Genomic DNA, 20,936 nt, shown 5'->3' on the forward strand with positions numbered 1-20,936 from the left:
GCCGCTCGATGTGTCCCTTTCATGTCGATGTTTCTCTCTCTCTCTCTCCCTCCCACTCTATCTGAACAAAAAATGAAAAGAACAACAACCAAAAAAAACTTAGAAACAGGGAGGCAGCCAAAATGAAGAGATAAAGAAACATGTCTCAAATGAAAGAACAGAAAAAAACTCCAGGAAAAGAACTAAACGAAATGGAAATAAGCAATCTAACAGATGCAGAGTTCAAAACACTGCTTATAAGGATGTTCAATAAACTTAGTAAGAATTTCAAGGAACTTTGTGAGGTCCTCAAGAGCATAATAAAGGACCAGTCAGAAGTGAAGGATGCACTAACTGAAATGAATAATTTACAGGGAATCAATAGTAGAGTAGGTGAAGCCAAGAAGCAAACCATTGATTTGGAATATAAAGAAGCAAAAAACACCCAATCACAACAGGAAAAAGAAAAAAATTTTAAAAATGAGGATCATATAAGGAGCCTGTGGGACAACTTCAAGCATACCAACATTTGCCTCATGAGAGGGCCAGAAGGAGAAGAGAGAGCAAAAATTTGAAAACCTACTTGAAAAAACAGTGACAGAAAACTTTCTCAATTTGGTGAAGGAAACAGATATACAAGTCCAAGAAGTACAGAGAGTCCCAAACAAGATGAATCCAGAGATCCACACCAAGATACATCATCATCAAAATGCAAAAGGTTAAAGACAAAGATCCGGCTGGTGTGGCTCAGTGGTTGAGCATTGACCCATGCACCAAGAGGTTGCCAGTTTGATTCCTGGTCAGGGCACATGCCCAGGTTGTAGGCCCGATCCCCAATGCGGGGCATGCAGGAGGCAGCCAATTGATGTTTCTCTCTTTCTCTCCCTCTCACTTCCTCTCTAAAATCGATAAAGGAAAAAAAAAAAAAGAGAGAGAGAGAATCTTTTTTTTTATCCTCACCCGAGGACATTTTTTTGATATTTTGTTCAGATAGAGTAGGAGGGAGGGGGGGAGAGAGAGAGAGAGAGAAACATCGACATGAAAGGGACACATCAAGTGGTTGCCACCCACACAGCCCAACCAGGGCTGGGGACAAACTGCAACCGAGGTACATGCCCTTGGCGGAAACCGAACCCGGAACTTTCTGGTCTGTGGGCCAGTGCTTTAACCACTGAGCCAAACCAGCCAGGGCCATATAAAGAGTTTTGCAGACAAGAAAAAGCTAAAGGAGTTCACCACCACCAAACCAGTATTGTATAAAATGTTAACAGGTCTTCTTGAAGAAGATAAAAAAATATGAACAATAAAGTGGCAATAAATACATATCTATCAACAATGAGCATATCTATAAACAAAATGAGCAAACAACAGAAACAGACTCATAGATACAGAGAACTTTTTGTTGGTTGCCAGATGGGAGGGATATTGGGTGAAAAAGATGAAGGGATTAGAAAGTACAAATTGGTTGTTAGACTGATGAACCTCAAAGGGAAGCGGGGAGGTAGGGCGGGAAGAGAGAAACTAAAGAACTTATATGTATATATGCATAACCAATAGACAGATAATAGTGTGGGGAAGGCAGGAGGGGGGTGGGAATGGGGAGGAGGGGAAGGAGGGACATCTGTAATATAGTCAACAATAAAGATAAGTTTAAAAAGAAAAGAAAAGAAACATGTTGCACATGAAATAAAAAACGAGAAATCTTCAGTAAACGAACTAAATGAAATGGAAGCAAGCAAACTATGAGATACAGGGTTCAAAACAATGATTATAAGGATGCTCGAGGAACTTAGTGAGAACTTCAAAGAACTTTGCGAGAGCATCGGCCTGTGGAACAAAGAGTCTCAGGTTTGATTCTGGTCAAGGGCACATATCTCCATTGCAGTTCAGTCCCCTGCCCTGGTCGGGGTCATGTGGGAGGCTACTAATTGATGTGTGTCTCTCACATCTCTCTCTCTCCATCTCCCTCTTACATTCTATCTGAAAATAAATGGAAAAATATCTTTGCGTGAGGATTTTTTTAAAAAGAAAGAAATTGAAAACCTATTTGAAAAAATAATGACAGAAAACTTTCCTTACCTGGTGAAAGAAATAGATATACAAGTCCAGGAAGTCCAGAGAGTTTCAAACAAGATGAATCCAAAGAGGCTCACACCAAGACATCATAATTAAAATGCCAAAGGTTAAAAACCAAGAGAGAATCTTAAAAGCAGCAAGAGAAAAGCAGTTAGTTACCTGCAAGGGAGCGCCCATTAGACTGTCAGCTGATTTCTCAACCGAAACTTTGCAGGCCAGAAGAGAGTGGCAAGAAATATTCAAAGTGATGAAAAGCAAAGACCTACAATCAAGATTACTTTACCCAGCAAAGCTATAATTTAGAATTGAAGGTCAGATAAAGAGCTTCCCAGACTAGAAAAAACTAAGAGTTCATCATCGCCAAACCAGTATTACATGAAATGTTAAAGGGTCTTCTTAAAGAAGAAGGAAAAATAAAATAAAATATGAATAATAAAATGGCAATTAATACATATCTATCTATTTGAATCTAAAAATCAAAATAAGCCCTGGCCGGTTTGGCTCAGCAGTTAGAGCATCAGCCTGCGGTCCACAGAGACCCGGGTTTGGTTCCCGCTAAGGGCATGTACCTTGGCTGCAGTTTGTCCCCGGCCCTGGTTGGGTCGTGTGGGTGGCGGCCACTCGATGTGTCCCTTTCACATCGATGTTTCTCTCTCTCCTTCCCGCTCTTTCTGAGTGAAAAATGGAAAAATGTCCTCGGGTGAGGATTAAAAAAAAAAAAAAAATCAAAATAAGCAGAATAGAAACAGACTCATACAGAGAACATTTTGACAGTAGCCACATGGGAGGGGGGTTAAGGGAATGGGTGAAAAAGGTAAAGGGATTTAGAAGTACAAATTAGTAGTTACAGTGTAGTCATGGGAGTGTAAAGTACAGTATAGGGAATATAGTCAATAATATTCTAATAACTATGGATATGAGACTTTTGGGGATGATCACTTAATAAGTTTTATAATGTTTAATCACTGGGGTGTACACCTGAAACTGATATAACATTGTATGTCAACTATAATTGAAAAAATAATGATTTTTAAAACCAAGACAAAACAAAAAACAAAGCTAATAAATACTGAAAACTCATAACTTTCTAATTAGGTTACTACATTTTACTGTTATTGTGTTCACATCTCGTATCTAGAAATGCAATACAATAGAAATACAATACAATAGCAGCTACTATGCATTTCTTCCTAATTTCCCATTCAGTGATAGTTGAAGTAAACCACGATGGCAATGTTTACACCCTGGAAATTGGTAAATGCTACAAATCAGTCCTCTTCCCTTTTTCCCAGACTGCCAGTTACTAAACATTTGCTGGCCCACAACTGTATACAATTGAATTAAAGTTATCTATTATTTAAGTTATATATTAAGTTACACTTCCACCAGAAGTATATTAGATCTTGCTTTTAAAATGTTTTTTCAGCCCTGGCCAGTTTGGTACAGCGGTTAGAGTGTCACCCAACAAACCACAGAATCCTGGGTTCAGTTCCCACTAAGGGTACGTACCTCGGTTGCAGTTTGTCCCCGGCCCAGTTGGGGTTGTGTGGGTGGCAACCAGGTTGATGGGTCTCTCTCACATCGATGTTTCTCTCTCTCTTTCCCCCTCTCTCCCTCCTGCTCTATCTGAGGATAAATGCAAAAATGTCCTCAGGTGAGGATTAAAAAAAGTTTTTTCATAACATACCTTGTTGTTAATGAACATTTTAATTTGCATGGCTTTGTGTATCATTGCAAATGTCTTGGCCATTAGTACACTGTGAGTTGTCTGTTATTCCTTTGGTTTACTTTTCTATTGGGTTGACTGACTTTAAAAAGAAAAAGGCGAAGGAAGGTGAGAAAAAAGAATTTGGTGGTGTAGTGATAAATAACTCTTTGCTGTTTGTGGCAAATTTTTTTCTTTTAACTTCTCTTATGTTTTTTCTTTCCATACTGAGTATTTTTCTCTTTAGTCCAGTGTGCCCACTTTTCCCAATGTCACTTTGAGGGTATTATTTCTTTTTTGTTTTTTTCCATTTTTTGTTCAGACAGAGTAGGAGGAAGAGAGAGGAGAGAGAGAAACATCAACGTGAAAGGGACACATCGAGTGGCCGCCACCCGCACGACCAACCAGGGCCAGGGACAAACTGCAACTGAGGCACATACCCTTAGCGGGAACCGAACCCAGGTCTCACTGGATCGCAGTCCAATGCTCTAACCGCTGAGCCAAACCGGCCAGGGCGAGGGTATTATTTCTTAAGAAAAATATCTCTAAATGTCCTTAGAATTACCTGAAAGGCTGTACATTAAATGTTACCTTGTTACATTTCATTTCTGCCAGTCTGTGTGCTTGTATCTGTTTGTGTGTGGTTTGTGTGTGTGTGTGTGTGTGTATCACATGTTCTTGTATCTGACTCCCATGTCCTCCCTTTGTTCACACATAGTTTCCCCATGTGTCAAGTGGGAACTGAAGGAATAATGGGTGTGCTGGACCCACTGGGATACATACACATACACAGTAAGTAGAGTAGTTACTGCATTTTCTGAAGTTTCTACAATGACCATAATTGATTTAATGAGAAAAAAATTGACAAAGAAAGCAGTTTTGATATCTGTTTTCTTGTAAGAGTGGATGTAGGCACACTAGGCTGACTCTGGGGCTCCCTGGTTCACTTTGCTACTGACTTCATGCTAGGGCAGAACGCACCTCCTTCCACAAGGTCCAGAATCTGGCAAATGGAGTCTTCACCCCAAGCCTCCTGGATCCCCAACGTCCCCAATACCCTCTAGAACTGCTCTGCACTGTTGTGCAGGTTGGGCTCTGAGTAAATCCTATCCGCACCGGCAGGGGGCGCCATTGCCTAATTTTCTCAGGGGCTGTGTCCTGCTGCTCAGTACCCTGCCCTCAATTCTAGGTGGGTGAAGGACCAGGTCCTTTTACCTAGATTTCTGTGGAGTCCCCCAAAGCGAGCATCTCTGTGGAGGGGCCGGGCCTCGTCAGCTAGGGCAAGCCCATGTCTCCAGACATGCCATTCTGCTCCTGAGGGGATGAAGCCTTGGAACTGCGTCTCCGACTGGCTGCACCAAAGGCATACTAGGTTGAGGTTTACCATATGGCATTTGGGACCCGATGTACCAAACACTTCAGGTGACCTGAATCTCTCCTCGGCCACCCAGGGCATCCAGGGAATGCAGGCCAGGGGGCGCTGGATCTGACCTTGGCGGGATGTGAAGCTCAGGCCTCTTCAGACACCCACCCTTTGTTTGGTAGGAGGGGGGCACCTCTCCCCGACTTCCACCAAGCCCCTGGCACTCTCCGCCAGGGAACACACGCATGCATGCAGGCTGAGGCTTTCTTTTGGAGACTTTACTCAAAACACTGGGACGTAGCAGGAAGGAAGGCTGGGGGTTTCCGTGATCACCCACCCCTAGTTTTTAGTGATAGTTGGGGGCCAGCGCCAAAATCACGTGGCTCAGAAACTTGTCCAGCGAGGCCTGCAGGGCGGGGCTGAAGTCTCCGGGATAGTAACGAGCGAGGGTCACCAGCAGACAGTGGCACAGGAACTGCGGAGAGATGGAGTCGACCCCGCCGAGATCCAGCTGTCCCCCACACTCTTCCCTGGTAGGAACTGTCCCCACCTCTGGTGAGACAGTCTAGCCCCCGCCTGCATGCTCACCTTGAAGTTAATGGGGTTCACTTTCAGCTTGTGTGCGTGCAGGTCGCTCAGAGCCGACAGGGTGCCAGGCAGGTCGTCCAGGTGGTTCACGGCCAGGGTCAGCGCGGCGGCCACCTTCTGGCCGTGGGCTTTGACCTGGGCAGAGCCGGGGCTCAGGTCCAGGTGTAAGAAGTAGGTCTTGGTGGAAGGGAAAGCCAGGAAGGTCCTGTGGGAGGAACGGTGAGTGAGGTGCGCCCCTGGGGTTTGGGCTAGAGGAGGGAAGCATCCGGAAGGGCAGGAACCCATCCCCCGCTGTGGGCAGGAAGGCATGTGAGCCCTGAGGGTGCTAGGGTCTCTGCACCTCTCCAGGGCCTCGGTGGTGTAGACTCCGACGTTATTACTCAGCTTTCTCCACAGGGCGCGCACTGCCGCCTTGTCCGCGGCGGACAGCACCATCCTGGAGCCCTGGGCCGCCGAGCAAGTCCGCCGAGCAAGTTGAGCGCCAGAGGCCGCGCCTGCGCCAATCCGGGCCTGCAGGTCCCCACCGCGTCCAGGGGGCGCCACGCTGCAGAGCCTCCATCTGCTCTGACCTGGAACCTTCCCAATTGCCCTGGGCCCGGAGGTCCTCACTTTTGTAGTGTTTGATATATGGAATTTTTTTTTTATCCTCACCAGAGGACATTTTTCCCAGAGGACATTTTTCCATTTTTTGTTCAGGTAGAGTGGGAGGGAGAGAGAGGAACAGAGACAGAAACATCGACGTGAAAGGAACACATCGAGTGGCTGCCACCTGCACCACCCATCCAGGGCTGGGGACAAACTGTAACCAAGGTACGTGCCCTTAGTGGGAACCAAACCCGGGTCTCTCTGGACCGCAGGCCGACGGCTCAAACCGCTGAGCCAAACTGGCCAGGGCTAAATACTTTTATATATTAAAATATTTCCATATATCGTTATTATTAGGTAACACAAAATTTTAGCATGGATTTTAGCATTGCATGTCAACTTATTCTACCTCCCTCCCAAGTCTATTATGACACCTCCCTGAGTCTATTTTCTCATTTATTGTATAAAATAAATATAATTTCTTCTTCCCAAGGTTGTCGTGAGAATTAAATGGATAATAAATGTTAAGTACTTCACTTATAGCAGATGTTTTTTCCAGGACAGTGAACATTTATTGAGTGCCTAGGATGTATCATAATAATAATAGCTAGTACCTATGGGGCACTCATTCTGTGCCAAGAACAACTGTTTTTGTTGGTGGTGGTGGTGGTAGTAGTGGTGGTAAAATTTATATAACATAAAATTTGCCATCTTAGTCATTTTAAAGTGTACAATTTGGTGTCCTTAATTACATTTACTCTACTGTTATCCAGTTCCAGAATTTTTTTATCATCCCAAATAGAAACTCTGTATCCATTAGCAGTATTCATAACCCTTCTCCAGCCCCTGCCCACTACAAGTCTCTACAGCTTTGCCTATTCTGGATATTTCATATGAATAAAATTATGCAGTATATGGTCTTTTGTGTCTGGCTTCTTTCACTAAGCTAATTTTCAAAGTTGATCCACCTTGTATTATGTGTCAATACTCCATTGCTTTTTATGGCTGAACAACATTCTATTGTATGGATGGACCATATTTTGTTGGTTTATTTGTCAGTTGATGGAAATTTCTGTTGTTCTCTCACTTTTCTTTTTTATTTCTTTTTCTTTTTCTTATTAATTTATTTTTGTTACAGATGTTTCTCCTTTTACCCCCATTGACAACCTCTTCCTGATCACCGTCTCATTTTTCTTAATAAAATAAGGAAGACTGCCTCTTACTGAGAACTCAGACTGTGCCACCAGCATGCTAAAAGCATCACAAACTGAAGCAGGGGACCTGCTGTCTCGTTTCCTAAAGGCCACTCTTGAACTCAGGGAAGAAAGGACACCACTCTCAGTTGGGGCTGCACAGCGGCCCTCACTCTGAGGCTGCAGCACTAGGGGCCTGTTCTGTGGGGAGTAAGCACATCAGAGTACAGGCTCCTTGGCCCTAGCTCTCCTCTCCCCTGAAGCACTGTGGGGAATCGAGGTGCCGGCCTGCAGTGGATGCCCAGCTGGGCCCCAAATCTGGGCCTCTAGACTTGTGATGGCTCCAGGATGGCAGTATCGAGAGTGAGCATCCTAGAGGTGGACCCAGGATAAAAGAGTGCCTCCAGGAAATTGCCTGGCAACTGCAATGCTCAAATCCAATTTCGTCTAGACTGTGTGTGTATTGGGGAGGCACTTGGTGGAGAGGCGAGCATTCAGTTAGACTGAGTGTGACCCGCGTGCTTCCCACTGTGCAACTCTGAGAGGAGCCATGGGAGAGCTCAGAGGTCCTAGGCTGGAGGCCAGTGAACTCTGACTGCAAATGCCATAGAATGTAAAGCTGGAAAACAAAGCAAATTCATATTGAGTAGCAAAGGCTGGAGAATGAAATGTAGGAAGGGGAATGTATGCAACAAAGGGTGACAGTGGAGGGTTGCCCAGTGAATAACTGGCAGTGACATCAGGACTGGTTCCACTCCCTCCTCTGCCCTTTTATCCCCTTCCTTCTCTTCATCTGCTGCAAAGAGGCCCGTGGTCCAAAGCAAGGAGAACCACCCTCACCCCTGGCACATTCGAGGGCACACAGAACCGAGGCCACACAAGTTGCAACTCACTTAGACTTTATTCAAATATCAGGAAGTGCGGGTGCGCAGAGCGCAAAGGGGCCCCGACCTGGGGTAGGGATAGCCGCGGCTCCAGCTTAACGGTATTTGGAGGTCAGCACGGTGCTCACGGAGGCAAAAAACTTGTCCAGGGAGGCATGGGTGGGAGGGTTGAATTCATTGGGGAGGTGGGTGGCCAGAGTCACCAGCAGGCAGTGGCTCAGGAGCTGTGAAGAGAGGCGGTATCAGGGGCCGCACGCACTCCCCTGTCGGGAACCCACGGGAGCCCTCGCCCAGACCTCTGCGGGCCTGGCCCGCCAGGCCCGGCCCGGCCCCCTTGCTCACCTTGAAGTTGACAGGGTCCACACGCAGCTTGTAGGCGTGCAGGTCGCTCAGGGCCGACAGGGCACCAGGCAGGTCGTCCATGTGGGCCACAGCGTTGGTCAGGGCATCACCCACCTTCTTGCCGTGACCCTTGACCTGGGCGGAGCCGTGGGACAGGTCGAAGTGGGGGAAGTAGGTCTTGGTGGTGGGGAAGCTCAGGAACATCCTGCGAAGAGAAGAGCGTGAGCGGCGGGCTTGAAGGGGGCGGGGGGGGGGGGCGGCGCAGGGTCATGAGCCTTGGATTCGGATGAAGGCACGGGCTGGCCTCTTTGGGCAGGTCCGCAGTCTGGACCCTGAGATCTTAGGGATGTGGGCGCCAGCCAGGCCACAGCAAACCGAGGCGTTGCTGGCAGGCCCGTGCGCAGTGTTGCGACCCCGGGTCGAAGCAAGAAAAAGGAGGTCCTCACCTCTCCAGGGCCTCGGCGCCATACTCGCCAGCATTGCCGCCAACCTTACCCCAGGCGGCCTTGACGTTGCTTTTGTCGTCGGGGGACAGCACCATGGTTGCTTCTTTCTGAGTCTGTGTATGGACCAGAAGAGTGGCAGGTGGGGAGCGTGTGGAGCTTTTATGCCTGGGGCCCAAGGGGCACGCCCTCCCGGGCCGCGCTCATTGGTCGACTCGGAGCTGGGAACACACCACTTGACCAGCAGGGCAGGGGGCGCCCGTGCACAAATCAGCATCTGGCTGGAGCTCCGTGGGCTTTGCTTCTAGTTTGCGGAGGAGCCCAACATTCCTGGGCCAGGATATTTCTCCCTCCCTGGATGCGGCTGCTTCTAGAAAGGCCTGCCTAGCCCTGGCCGGTTTGGCTCAGCGGTTGGAGCGTTGGCCGGGTTCGGTTCCCACTAGGGGCATGCACCAAAAAAAAAAAAAAAAAGGGTTAGAATCCTACACAAAGACACCTTTGCTCACAAACTCCTGCCTGGAATCCCTCCTGCTTCCCTTCAGTCTTGAGTCTTCCAGTGCTCCCCTCAGTGTCATTGAAAAACAAATATTGAGGAACTTGATTCACATGGCTGGGGTGGGACTTCAGCTTCTCCCGTGGTGGTGGTCCTGCAGCCCCATCTTGGGAACTCTGAGGTGGCCTCCCCTACTCAGGATCCCTATGTGATTGTGTGAATGACTGTCTCTCTCCCTGACTGACCAAAATGGTCCTGGTTCACAATGACATCACCATTCCCCATCCCCCAAATTGTGCCTGACACAAGACTCACTAGATCAACAGTAGCTGAATTGATAAATAAAGCAACTGCTTAACAAGAGCTGAACTTTCAGCCTAGTTAGGGACATAGATGTCATCAAATCATCACACAAGTATGTATAGGCTCAAACCCCATTAAAGGTCCTAAGAAAGCATGAAGGGAGTGGATGAGGCATTCAAAGATATTAGGGTTAGTCTGAGGATCATGGTGGGCTTAGCTGAGGAGGTGAGACTGGAGGATGAATAAGTATTAGGTGGAACAGGGTGGAGGGGGAGCCCCCCACTTGGCTGGTAGGAGGTCAAGGGGAGAGAGGGAGGGCCTCTGTGGTTGCAGAATGGATGTGGGGAGATGTGGTGGGGAAAAGCTGGCCAGACTCTGCAGGATGGAGGAAGGAGGGACTTCTGGAGAAGCAATGAGAAGGGGCAGGAATACCAGCTGATGCAGTCCCCTTACTGGTGAAACAAGTGACAGTCCCTTGGTCTAGTTGGCGGGAGGGAATTACTAAAGGTTAAACATCAGAACTGGGGAGAAGTCATTGATATGCCCTTTCCTGGGAGCCTGGAGGAAGACTTAGCTTTGGGGAGTGGGTTGGATGGGTTTCATTCAGCCCACCCCTCTGCCCCATCCCTCCCCTAGGACTTTCACTCAAGACTGCCTTGTATGTCCAGGAGAAACTGATGGTTAAACTGACTTAGACAGAGAAGAAAATAGCTCAGACATGCTTCAGCAGCAGTCCCTTGGGCTCTGTCCTCTGTGTCTGCTCTTCTCATTTGGTTCCTCCTGGACCCTTTTCCCACTTCATTCCATTCCCCCCTCCTACTACTCTTCACTCTTTTCCTGGTTCTGTCAACAGCCTCAGGCCCATTTTGACATCTGAAAAACAAAAAGGATAAGATCCTGGGGGCTTAGAAGCACCAAATTCCACTCTTCAGGCCTGGGACCAACCCCTGCTTCTGCATCTTGCTCCAATCCTCCTGCCCCTTGAACTTTTTTTTTTTTTTTTAAATCCTCACTCAAGGACATTTTTTGTTTTTTGTTCAGATAGAGTGGGAGGGAGAGAGAGGAAGAGAGAGAGAAACATCGACGTGAAAGGGACACATCAAGTGGTTGCCACCTGCACGACCCAACCAGGGCCGGGGACTAACCGCAGCCGAGGCCCATGTGCTTAGTGGGAACCGAACCCGGTCTCCCTGGACCGACGCCCAAACCGACCAGGGCTTTTTTATTTTATTTATTTATTTATTTTTGTTTTTATCCTCACCCGAGGACATTTTTTCTATTTTTTGTTCAGCTAGAGTGTGGGAGGGAGAGAGAGAGAGAAACATCGACGTGAAAGGGACACGTCGAGTGGTTGCCACCCACACGACCCAACCAGGGCCAGGGACAAACTGCAACCGAGGTACATGCCCTTAGCGGGAACCGAACCCGGGTCTCTCAGGACCGCAGGCCGACGCTCTAACCGCTGAGCCAAACCGGCCAGGGCCGACCAGGGCTTTTTTAAAAAATATTTTTTCTTAATTGAATTTACAGAAAGAGGAAGAGAAAGGGAGAGAGAGAGAGAGAGACAGAAATACCCATTGGGGATCAAGCCCACAACCTGGGTATGTGCTCTGACTGGGAATCGAACCGGTGACCTCTTGGTATATAGGTCGGTGCTCAATCACTGAGCCACACTGGCTGGGCCCATTGAACTCTTTTAAGGCAAGACTTAAAGAACTTATTTCAGTCAATGGCTTACACTTTTCATATGGGAAAAGACAAATAAATGGTTTAACAGAAAAATTGACAAAGGAAATTAACAAAAATATAGAAATAACCAATACATTGCTGAAAATGAGACAGTTGAATAAAGTGGCTAGAAGAGATGTAGAGAAGACAAGGTTGAGAGAGAAGAAGAGCAGATTGCAGACAAATATTTTAAATGTAGCTGTGTCCCCTCAGCACAGGATAGGAGCCAGTAGGCTCAGTCCCAAACACTTGACCTGTATTTTTCTGCAGAAGGAGGAGTTGGGGGGGAGGAAGGCAGGGCAGAGAGACATTCTCTCCCTCCTTTGAATAACATAAAAAGGGTGTGTGTGTGTGTGTGTGTGAAAGCATAACTGGATTTTAACTTACTACTTTGTTGTTTTTCTCCTTTTAAAAAATATGTTTTTATTGACGTTTTATAGAGAGATGAAGGGAGAGGTAGCAACATGGATGTGAGAGAGAAACATCAATTGGCTGCCTCCTACACGCCCCCTACTGGGGATCAAGCCTGTAAACCAGGTATGTGCCCGACTGGAATTGAACAGGGACCTCCCAGCTCAATCCACTGAGCCACACCAGCAGGGCTGTTTTTCCCTTTTAAATATAAATAATTTGGACTGTGAGTCTGAGGAAAGTGCATGATGGAGAGTGTGAAGCAACTCCCCAGCTGTTCAGAGTCCCATGGCCCCCAAAAAGTGGTGAGCAAGGGGTTTGCCACCCTCCTCAACTTTCATCGAGCATTGTATGTTGCCCTGGAGATCAGGGCTGGGCTGGGGCACTGATGGTGTGCTTCAGGTGGCTACAAGCCTGGTGACGTGTGCAAGATTCCAGTGTGGAGTCCAGGGCTTCAGCATCTGGGAGACGGACCTATCCAATTACATAGATCTGTTGGGAGACCCCAGAAGCCTCTGGCTACAGAATAGGGGCCGGGGGTTGGTGATGAGCTGGGGAAAACAGATTTGGGAACACAATGAGTTATTAATGTGCCTCCTGAAGTGCAGAATAAGGGAGCAAGTTACTCTGCTAAAGTGGTGCCCCCAGTGCACACTCACTGCTGCAATCTGTTCATGCTCCTCTCTTGTTTCACAGACTGCCGGCAGCAGAAAGGTTTTGTGACCCAGGAAGGATGCTTGGGACTTTGATCCCCATTCCAACACACCTTGCTTCTGGTAGGGAGGCGGTGGGACACTCATGGAAATTGTCTAGCACCTGCCTTTGTACCAGGAGTGGCATACCTGGGGTTTGTTTTTCTTTGTTTTATTTTGATCTAGATTGTTTGTTTAGCAGTGATCAGTCAGAGAGACTTTAAAGTGGATGGCAGTTCTTAACACTCCCCACCTCTACCCCAGAGAGGAACCCTTGGAGATCTGGCACATCCTAGGACTGAAGTTTGGTTCAGCACATTCCTGGAAGCCTCAACCTTAGATCCCTTCCCTCCTTCTCCCTCCAGTTCCCTCTCTTGGCCTGCCACCGAGAGGCCCAAAGCAAGGAGAACCACCCTCACCCCTGGCACATTCGAGGGCACACAGAACCGAGGCCACACAAGTTGCAACTCACTTAGACTTTATTCAAATATCAGGAAGTGCGGGTGCGCAGAGCGCAAAGGGGCCCCGACCTGGGGTAGGGATAGCCGCGGCTCCAGCTTAACGGTATTTGGAGGTCAGCACGGTGCTCACGGAGGCAAAAAACTTGTCCAGGGAGGCATGGGTGGGAGGGTTGAATTCATTGGGGAGGTGGGTGGCCAGAGTCACCAGCAGGCAGTGGCTCAGGAGCTGTGAAGAGAGGCGGTATCAGGGTATCAGGGGCCGCACGCACTCCCCTGTCGGGAACCCACGGGAGCCCTCCGCCCAGACCTCTGCGGGCCTGGCCCGCCAGGCCCGGCCCGGCCCCCTTGCTCACCTTGAAGTTGACAGGGTCCACACGCAGCTTGTAGGCGTGCAGGTCGCTCAGGGCCGACAGGGCACCAGGCAGGTCGTCCATGTGGGCCACAGCGTTGGTCAGGGCGTCACCCACCTTCTTGCCGTGACCCTTGACCTGGGCGGAGCCGTGGGACAGGTCGAAGTGGGGGAAGTAGGTCTTGGTGGTAGGGAAGCTCAGGAACATCCTGCGAAGAGAAGAGCGTGAGCGGCGGGCTTGAAGGGGGCGGGGGGCGGGGAGGCGGCGCAAGGTCATGAGCCTTGGATTCGGATGAAGGCACGGGCTGGCCTCTTTGGGCAGGTCCGCAGTCTGGACCCTGAGATCTTAGGGATGTGGGCGCCAGCCAGGCCACAGCAAACCGAGGCGTTGCTGGCAGGCCCGTGCGCAGTGTTGCGACCCCGGGTCGAAGCAAGAAAAAGGAGGTCCTCACCTCTCCAGGGCCTCGGCGCCATACTCGCCAGCATTGCCGCCAACCTTACCCCAGGCGGCCTTGACGTTGCTTTTGTCGTCGGGGGACAGCACCATGGTTGCTTCTTTCTGAGTCTGTGTATGGACCAGAAGAGTGGCAGGTGGGGAGTGCGTGGAGCTTTTATGCCTGGGGCCCGAGGGGCACGCCCGCCCGGGCCGCGCTCATTGGTCGACTCGGAGCTGGGAACACACTACTTGACCAGCAGGGCAGGGGGCGCCCGTGCACAAATCAGCATCTGGCTGGAGCTCTGTGGGCTTTGCTTCTAGTTTGCGGAGGAGCCCAACATTCCTGGGACAGGATATTTCTCCCTCCCTGGATGCGGCTGCTTCTAGAAAGGCCTGCCTAGCCCTGGCCGGTTTGGCTCAGCGGTTGGAGCGTTGGCCGGGTTCGGTTCCCACTAGGGGCACGTACCAAAAAAAAAAAAAAAGTTAGAAAGACAGAGAGAGAGAGAGAGAATCGTGCACAAAGACACCTTTGCTCACATGTCAAAAACTCCTGCCTGGAATCCCTCCTCCTTCCCTTCAGTCTTGAATCTTCCAGTGCTCCCCTCAGTGTCATTGAAAAACAAATATTGAGGAACTTGATTCACATGGCTGGGGTGGGACTTCAGCTTCTCCCGTGGTGGTGGTCCTGCAGCCCCATCTTGGGAACTCTGAGGTGGCCTCCCCTACTCAGGATCCCTATGTGATTGTGTGAATGACTGTCTCTCTCCCTGACTGACCAAAATGGTCCTGGTTCACAATGACATCACCATTCCCCATCCCCCAAATTGTGCCTGACACAAGACTCACTAGATCAACAGTAGCTGAATTGATAAATAAAGCAACTGCTTAACAAGAGCTGAACTTTCAGCCTAGTTAGGGACATAGATGTCATCAAATCATCACACAAGTATGTATAGGCTCAAACCCCATTAAAGGTCCTAAGAAAGCATGAAGGGAGTGGATGAGGCATTCAAAGATATTAGGGTTAGTCTGAGGATCATGGTGGGCTTAGCTGAGGAGGTGAGACTGGAGGATGAATAAGTATTAGGTGGAACAGGGTGGAGGGGGAGCCCCCCACTTGGCTGGTAGGAGGTCAAGGGGAGAGAGGGAGGGCCTCTGTGGTTGCAGAATGGATGTGGGGAGATGTGGTGGGGAAAAGCTGGCCAGACTCTGCAGGATAAAGGAAGGAGGGACTTCTGGAGAAGCAATGAGAAGGGGCAGGAATACCAGCTGATGCAGTCCCCTTACTGGTGAAACAAGTGACAGTCCCTTGGTCTAGTTGGCGGGAGGGAATTACTAAAGGTTAAACATCAGAACTGGGGAGAAGTCATTGATATGCCCTTTCCTGGGAGCCTGGAGGAAGACTTAGCTTTGGGGAGTGGGTTGGATGGGTTTCATTCAGCCCACCCCTCTGCCCCATCCCTCCCCTAGGACTTTCACTCAAGACTGCCTTGTATGTCCAGGAGAAACTGATGGTTAAACTGACTTAGACAGAGAAGAAAACAGCTCAGACATGCTTCAGCAGCAGTCCCTTGGGCTCTGTCCTCTGTGTCTGCTCTTCTCATTTGGTTCCTCCTGGACCCTTTTCCCACTTCATTCCGTTTCTGGGCAAGGGCAGGTACCTCGGTTGCGGTTTGTCCTCAGCCCTGGTCTGGATGGTGCAGTAGGCAACCAGTCGCTGTGTCCCTTTCACATCGATGTTTCTCTCTCTCTCTCTTTCTCTCCCTCCCATTCTATCTGAAGATAAATAGAAAAATATCCTCAGGTAAGGATTTAAAAAAAAAAAAAAGGTAAAAAACAATTATCGTAGTCACACAAGGTAGTTTCTTTTTTTTTTTTTTTTTTAAATTGATTTTAGAGCACTGGCCGGTTTGTCTCAGCGGTTAGAGCGTCGGCCTGCGGTCCGGAGAGACACGGGTTCGGTTCCCGCTAAGGGCACGTACTTCGGTTGCAGTTTGTCCCCGGCCCTGGTTGGTCGTGTGGGTGGCAGCCACTCGATGTGTCCCTTCACGTCGATGTTTCTCTCTCTCTCCCTTCCTCTCTCTCTCTCCCACTCTATCTGTACAAAAAATGGAAAAATATCCTCGGGTGAGGATAAAAAAAAAAAATTGATTTGAGAGAGAGAGGAAGATAGAGGGAGAGAGGGACAGAAACATCAATGATAAAGAACACTGATTGGTCACCTCCTGCATGCCCCCAACTGGGAATCAGGCCCACAACCGGGGCATGTGCCCTGACCAGGAATCGAACAGGTGACCTCTCTTGTGCATGGGTCGAAGCTCAACCACTGAGCCACACCAGCCAGGCAAGGGTCCACCACCACCCCTCCCCCTCCCCCCGCCTGTCTATGCCTTAGACTCAGATCACACAGCTTGTTGGAGTGAACCCAGTTGGAAACTTGCTGCCTGCCTGATTGTGGCCACTTAGGAGTTCCTCTGTACCCCCACCCCCAACCCAGGAGATTCAGAGCCCAGGGTAAGGGGTGCTGCAGATTGAGCGTGGTGGCGATGGGGAATATGGGAGGAAGCTGAAAGGAACAGAGACAAGGATCCAAGGAGCCCTGGACCCCGAACTATTTGACCTTAGGCCAGGAACTTGGCCCCTGTACCTGGGTGCCTGCGTCCGTCTGCAAAGGAGGCTGAGATTTCTGCTCGCAACTCTCGGTGCGAGGTGGGGTGGAGGAAGAATAAATGAATGAGTGAATGCGATGTGCTTTGAGAACTGTATGGTACAGCACGGGTGCCCGATGCGCGCTGAAACCTTAGACGCTTCCCCTATTCGAGCACGCGCTCTGCCCCACCACACACTCCCTGCCACAGGAGGGCAACTGTTTTGTTCAAGCCTTCCCTTCGGGTATCGTGTCCAGACCTCGGATTGTCAGCGCGGGAACCGTCCTCATCATGGAGAGCTCCCAGGGTCGCTCCCGAGCCCCATTCCCTTGTCAGCTACGTTTTGGGGTCACTCTCTAAGATTCCAGGCGGCTCCTGGCGGGACCCAGAGCTTCTCTGCTCAGCAACAGTAACGTCTGTTCAAAGCCCCAAAGATTACACATGCGCAGGGTTTCACCGTTTGAGGCCTGTTTATTGACATGTAGGGCACGGGACTTAGCGGTACTTCTCCGTTAGCACTATGGCCACGCCGGTCAGGAACTTATCCCACGCCGCCTGCATCTCCACCGTGAACTCGTCCTGTAAGTGGGAGGCCAGCACCACCTGGAAGCACTGGATCAGCAGCTGCGAAAGAAGGAGGGTAAAGGGTGACTGCTACCTCCAGTTCCTTCCAGAACCCCCCAATCCTCAGCTTCGCGCGAACCCCCCCTGCGGCCCAGGCTGCCTCACTGGGAAGTTGGCGGGGTCCACGCGTAGCACGTGCGCGTGCAGGTCCGCTAGCGGGCTCAGGACCGCGCGCAAATTGTCCACATACTGAACGGCCACGCCCACCGCCTCTAGCAAGCGTTGTCCGTGGGACAGCAGGTGCACCTCGTCAGGAAAGGCACCCAGGTGCTTGAAGTAGAGCTTGGTGCTGGGGTACACTGTGAAGAGCCTGCGGGAGCAGGTCAGGGAGGAGAGCGGACAGCGTGGGGTCTTGCAGCTCCTACACCGCCAAGACCCCTGGAAACCACCGTTTCTCCTGCGCCCCACCCCCACCCCGTTTTAGGCCTAACACTCCTGTCTTCACCTCCTTGCGATCTTGGAGACTTACCCCATACTCACCTGAGTAGCAGCTCTGCCCCAAAGGGCGCTTCGTGTCCTGCGATCAGGTCCCAGACCTGCGCGACATGGGCGCGCTCCTGAGCGTTGAGCATGGTGCTGGCGTGACGTGCTTTGGGAGCCCCCGGCCGCCGCCCTGGCCTCCTTATAGCAGCACCCGCCCACCTCCACCCCGGCTGCACCCCGCCCGCTTTTAGATGCCGGAGCGCGGCGGGAACGCGGGAACCCTCGCCTTGCACCGGGAATTGTCGCCAGCTCAGGTCCCCACTGAAGTGGTGGCCACGGCCTCGGGGGTCCCCGGATTACTGGCACCAACGCCGCTGAGTGTGGGTGCCTTTGCTGCAGACTTTACCGGGATTTGTAATGACTTCCTTGCGGGCAAAGTTACTGCTTCGCTCGCCAGGAGGGAGCCCATGAAGGGATCAGGAGAAAGAGCGCGGGGCAGGGAACCCCCTTGTCCTCGAGGGGTCAGGAGGGGAACCGCATCAGGGGTCCCCGCAGAGCGGAGGCCATGACATCAGGTTTTGAAGAAAAGTTCCCTGAGTCCTCACACGCAACCCACAGGCTGAGTGAAGCGACAGTCTTTGGGCGATTGGTAAAGGCGGTTTGAAGGGCAGACGCACCTGGTGAAAACAGCGTGGGCTGCCGGGGCGGCTCGGCCCTCTCCGGGTTGCTCTCCGTGGTCCGCAGCCCGAGGACCGCCCCAAAACGCCCTGGGAGTGGCCTCCGGTCTGGGAGCGACACTGTTTTCCCTCTGTCCCCTCCTTTCCCCCAGAACTGAGGACGCAGGACCCAGCTCACTCTATTCTCATCCATTTATTGGAGAGTATCATGAGGAACAGTGGGAGGGTTCAGAGGTAGAAGAGAGGTCGCAGCCTGTCCTTTGAGGTCCCTCGGCTGCTCTCAGCGGTACTTCTCGGTCAGGACGCTGGACACAACGGACAGGAACTTGTCCCAGGCAGCATGGGCGTCAGCCGTGAAGTCCACGGGGAAGTGCGAGGCCATCGTGACCAGCAGACAGTGGGACAGGAGCTAGGGGGCGGGAGGGCTGCTCAGCGCGCCGCGCGGGGCTGGAGTGGGGCTGGGGTGCTCTTCGGGTGGGGAACCGAGCCTCTCTCGCGGAGACCTTTCCCCCCTCGCACTCCTGCCCCGCCTCTGTCCTGACCCGGCCTGGACCCCGGTCCCCGTGCCCACCTTGAAGTTGACCGGGTCCACGCGCAGGATGTAGGCGTGCAGCTCGCTCAGCTTGGACAGGGCCCCGGAGATGTTGTCAATGTTCTTGACCGCGTCTCCCACGGCGGCCACCACCTTGGAGCCGTGCGAGCGCAGATGCGCAGAGCCGGGGTGCAGGTCGAAGTGTGGGAAGTAGGTCTTGGTCTGGGGGTAGCTGGTGAAGAGCCTGCGGAGAGGGGGCGTGGGGTGAGCACCCGAGGAGAGCAGCCTGTCCACCTCCCCGCAGCCCTCCCATCTTCTCCGAGCTCCAGGAATCGGAGTTAAATTCTGCCACAGGCCTTGCAAGCTTGGCAGGTCCCACTTCTCTCTCAGCCTGCAGTCTCCCACCCAAGCTCCACCCTCCTCAGCTAGAGGCCCCCACACACCCTTCCCACCCAGACCACAGCAACTCCTGGCCTGGCTCCTTGCTTCCAACTGGGTCTGCACAGCAGTCTTCAACTCCCACTGCCTTGGCAATGAGCCCCTTTCACCTCCTCTGGCCAGAGGGGCCTCCTTCCACCCTTGATCAGGCTTCCCACTTCACCTTCTGCCAGAAATAATGCTCTCTCCAGTGGCATCCCAGGAAGGCTCTTCAGAGAAACCTCTTTTGCCCACCGTTTCCTCAGGGTCAGAGACCCCAATATCGGTGCTGGTATCAACCTGGCTGCTTCAGAAGGCACTCCAGGCCTTGGAAGAAATGCCATGCTCCTCAGGCCTCAGTGAGCCCAGGGTCAGTCAGATGTCTGTGCAATTAATCTTCCCTAACTCACTGTCCCCTCCTCAGAGAACCCCTGAACTCACTGACCCCTCCTCACTGTCTCCAATCCTCACTAACCCCACATTGTCACCTACCTGGCCCCACCCCAGTCTGTCTGGACTCACCTCTCCAGGGCCTCAACACCCATGGCATCTGCCTGTGTGGAGATCTTGCTCCACATGGACATGATGGTGGTCCTCTCGGCCTTGGTCAGAGACATGGTGGTGACTGAGCTGGAGCTGAGTGAGCCCTGGACTGGCCTCCATGGTGCTCAGCCCCCAGGGTCCTCTTATATACATGGAGCTGGGCTGGGGGCCAGGCTATGATCATTTGATCAGGAGAGAAAAGGGGTCTCTTATCAGCTTCAGTGACAATGGGCAGTCAGAGCCTTAAGGGACAGGTGGTGTGAGGGGCTATCACTCCAGCCTCCCTCCCTGGGCTACAACCAGAGCCCAGGTTCCAGGAGATAGGGGCCCAGGCTTGGGCTGAGGGTCCACGTGTCAGCCCCGCCCAGAGACTGGCCTCTGTAATGATTGTCCCTGACCTCCCTGTCCTTGCAATGGGAGAGGCCCTGACAGAAGCATTCTCTGTTCCTTAAGCTTCTGTAACATGACCTTATGAGCTCCAGTTTACAGATGAGTAAACTGAGGCCCACGGAGGGAAACTGAGATCAGGTGTCACAGGGTGTGAGTGACAGTTCTGATTTCAAACCCTCTCCCAACTCTGCTGTTTAACCCCATCCTCACCTGGATGAGGTTCTGTCTGTGGTTCTACAGTCAAGTACCCCAACAACTGGGTTGGGGGGTACTTTCCAAGATGGGCACCCAGGCTGGGAGGAAGCTGGACTCTTCATGCAAAGCCTGGGGTCACAGGAGCCTACAATTCTCTCTGTCACATTCTCATCCCAGCCTGTGCAAGACCCCTCTCCTGCTCTATTTATATCTTTTACCCTCAATCTATTCCCTTTCCCCGCTCTCCCCCATAGGCAATCATGCTAATGCACTTAATGTGTTCCTTTTCCTTAGTATGTGCTCTTGCAAAGGGTGCATTTTCATGTAGATATTTTTAAGTTAAACAAAAAACAGCTTGATTTAAAAATTTTAATTATAATCGCCCTGGTCAGTTTGGGTCAGTGGTTAGAGCATTGGCCCACAGACCAGAGTCTCAGGTTCGATTCCTGGTCAAGG

At 51.1% G+C, this 20,936-nt stretch overlaps 5 protein-coding genes across 6 annotated transcripts; all 5 read right to left on the minus strand.

The window, feature by feature from the left end:
• Window positions 1-5,375: 5,375 nt before the first annotated feature.
• On the minus strand, window positions 5,376-6,307 carry HBQ1 (hemoglobin subunit theta 1). Its single transcript, XM_036279488.1, has 3 exons — window positions 6,052-6,307; window positions 5,712-5,916; window positions 5,376-5,598 (listed from the first exon to the last, which is right to left on the minus strand). The coding sequence occupies exons 1-3, from the start codon at window positions 6,144-6,146 to the stop codon at window positions 5,470-5,472; spliced, it is 429 nt and encodes a 142-aa protein (XP_036135381.1). The 5' UTR covers window positions 6,147-6,307; the 3' UTR covers window positions 5,376-5,469.
• A 2,064-nt stretch (window positions 6,308-8,371) lies between these two features.
• LOC118641974 (hemoglobin subunit alpha) lies at window positions 8,372-9,317 on the minus strand. The gene is made up of 3 exons (XM_036279653.1): window positions 9,162-9,317; window positions 8,716-8,920; window positions 8,372-8,597 (listed from the first exon to the last, which is right to left on the minus strand). The coding sequence occupies exons 1-3, from the start codon at window positions 9,254-9,256 to the stop codon at window positions 8,469-8,471; spliced, it is 429 nt and encodes a 142-aa protein (XP_036135546.1). The 5' UTR covers window positions 9,257-9,317; the 3' UTR covers window positions 8,372-8,468.
• A 3,929-nt stretch (window positions 9,318-13,246) lies between these two features.
• On the minus strand, window positions 13,247-14,869 carry LOC118641975 (hemoglobin subunit alpha). 2 transcript variants are annotated; one of them, XM_036279655.1, is made up of 4 exons: window positions 14,569-14,869; window positions 14,048-14,160; window positions 13,600-13,804; window positions 13,247-13,472 (listed from the first exon to the last, which is right to left on the minus strand). In XM_036279655.1, exons 2-4 carry the CDS (start codon window positions 14,140-14,142, stop codon window positions 13,344-13,346), a joined length of 429 nt encoding a protein of 142 aa, XP_036135548.1. In that variant the 5' UTR covers window positions 14,143-14,160; window positions 14,569-14,869; the 3' UTR covers window positions 13,247-13,343. The 2 variants fall into 2 exon arrangements, with proteins under 2 accessions (XP_036135548.1, XP_036135547.1); XM_036279654.1 differs by having other exon boundaries at window positions 14,048-14,483; window positions 14,676-14,857.
• A 2,239-nt stretch (window positions 14,870-17,108) lies between these two features.
• HBM (hemoglobin subunit mu) lies at window positions 17,109-17,919 on the minus strand. The gene is made up of 3 exons (XM_036279657.1): window positions 17,784-17,919; window positions 17,409-17,613; window positions 17,109-17,303 (listed from the first exon to the last, which is right to left on the minus strand). The coding sequence occupies exons 1-3, from the start codon at window positions 17,873-17,875 to the stop codon at window positions 17,175-17,177; spliced, it is 426 nt and encodes a 141-aa protein (XP_036135550.1). The 5' UTR covers window positions 17,876-17,919; the 3' UTR covers window positions 17,109-17,174.
• Window positions 17,920-18,038: 119 nt separating this feature from the next.
• LOC118641976 (hemoglobin subunit zeta-like) lies at window positions 18,039-20,165 on the minus strand. The gene is made up of 3 exons (XM_036279656.1): window positions 19,875-20,165; window positions 18,975-19,179; window positions 18,039-18,812 (listed from the first exon to the last, which is right to left on the minus strand). Exons 1-3 carry the CDS (start codon window positions 19,967-19,969, stop codon window positions 18,684-18,686), a joined length of 429 nt encoding a protein of 142 aa, XP_036135549.1. The 5' UTR covers window positions 19,970-20,165; the 3' UTR covers window positions 18,039-18,683.
• Between the last annotated feature and the right edge of the window lie 771 nt (window positions 20,166-20,936).

This window comes from Molossus molossus, unplaced genomic scaffold, assembly GCF_014108415.1.
Source record: "Molossus molossus isolate mMolMol1 unplaced genomic scaffold, mMolMol1.p scaffold_m16_p_3, whole genome shotgun sequence".
NCBI lineage: Eukaryota > Metazoa > Chordata > Mammalia > Chiroptera > Molossidae > Molossus > Molossus molossus.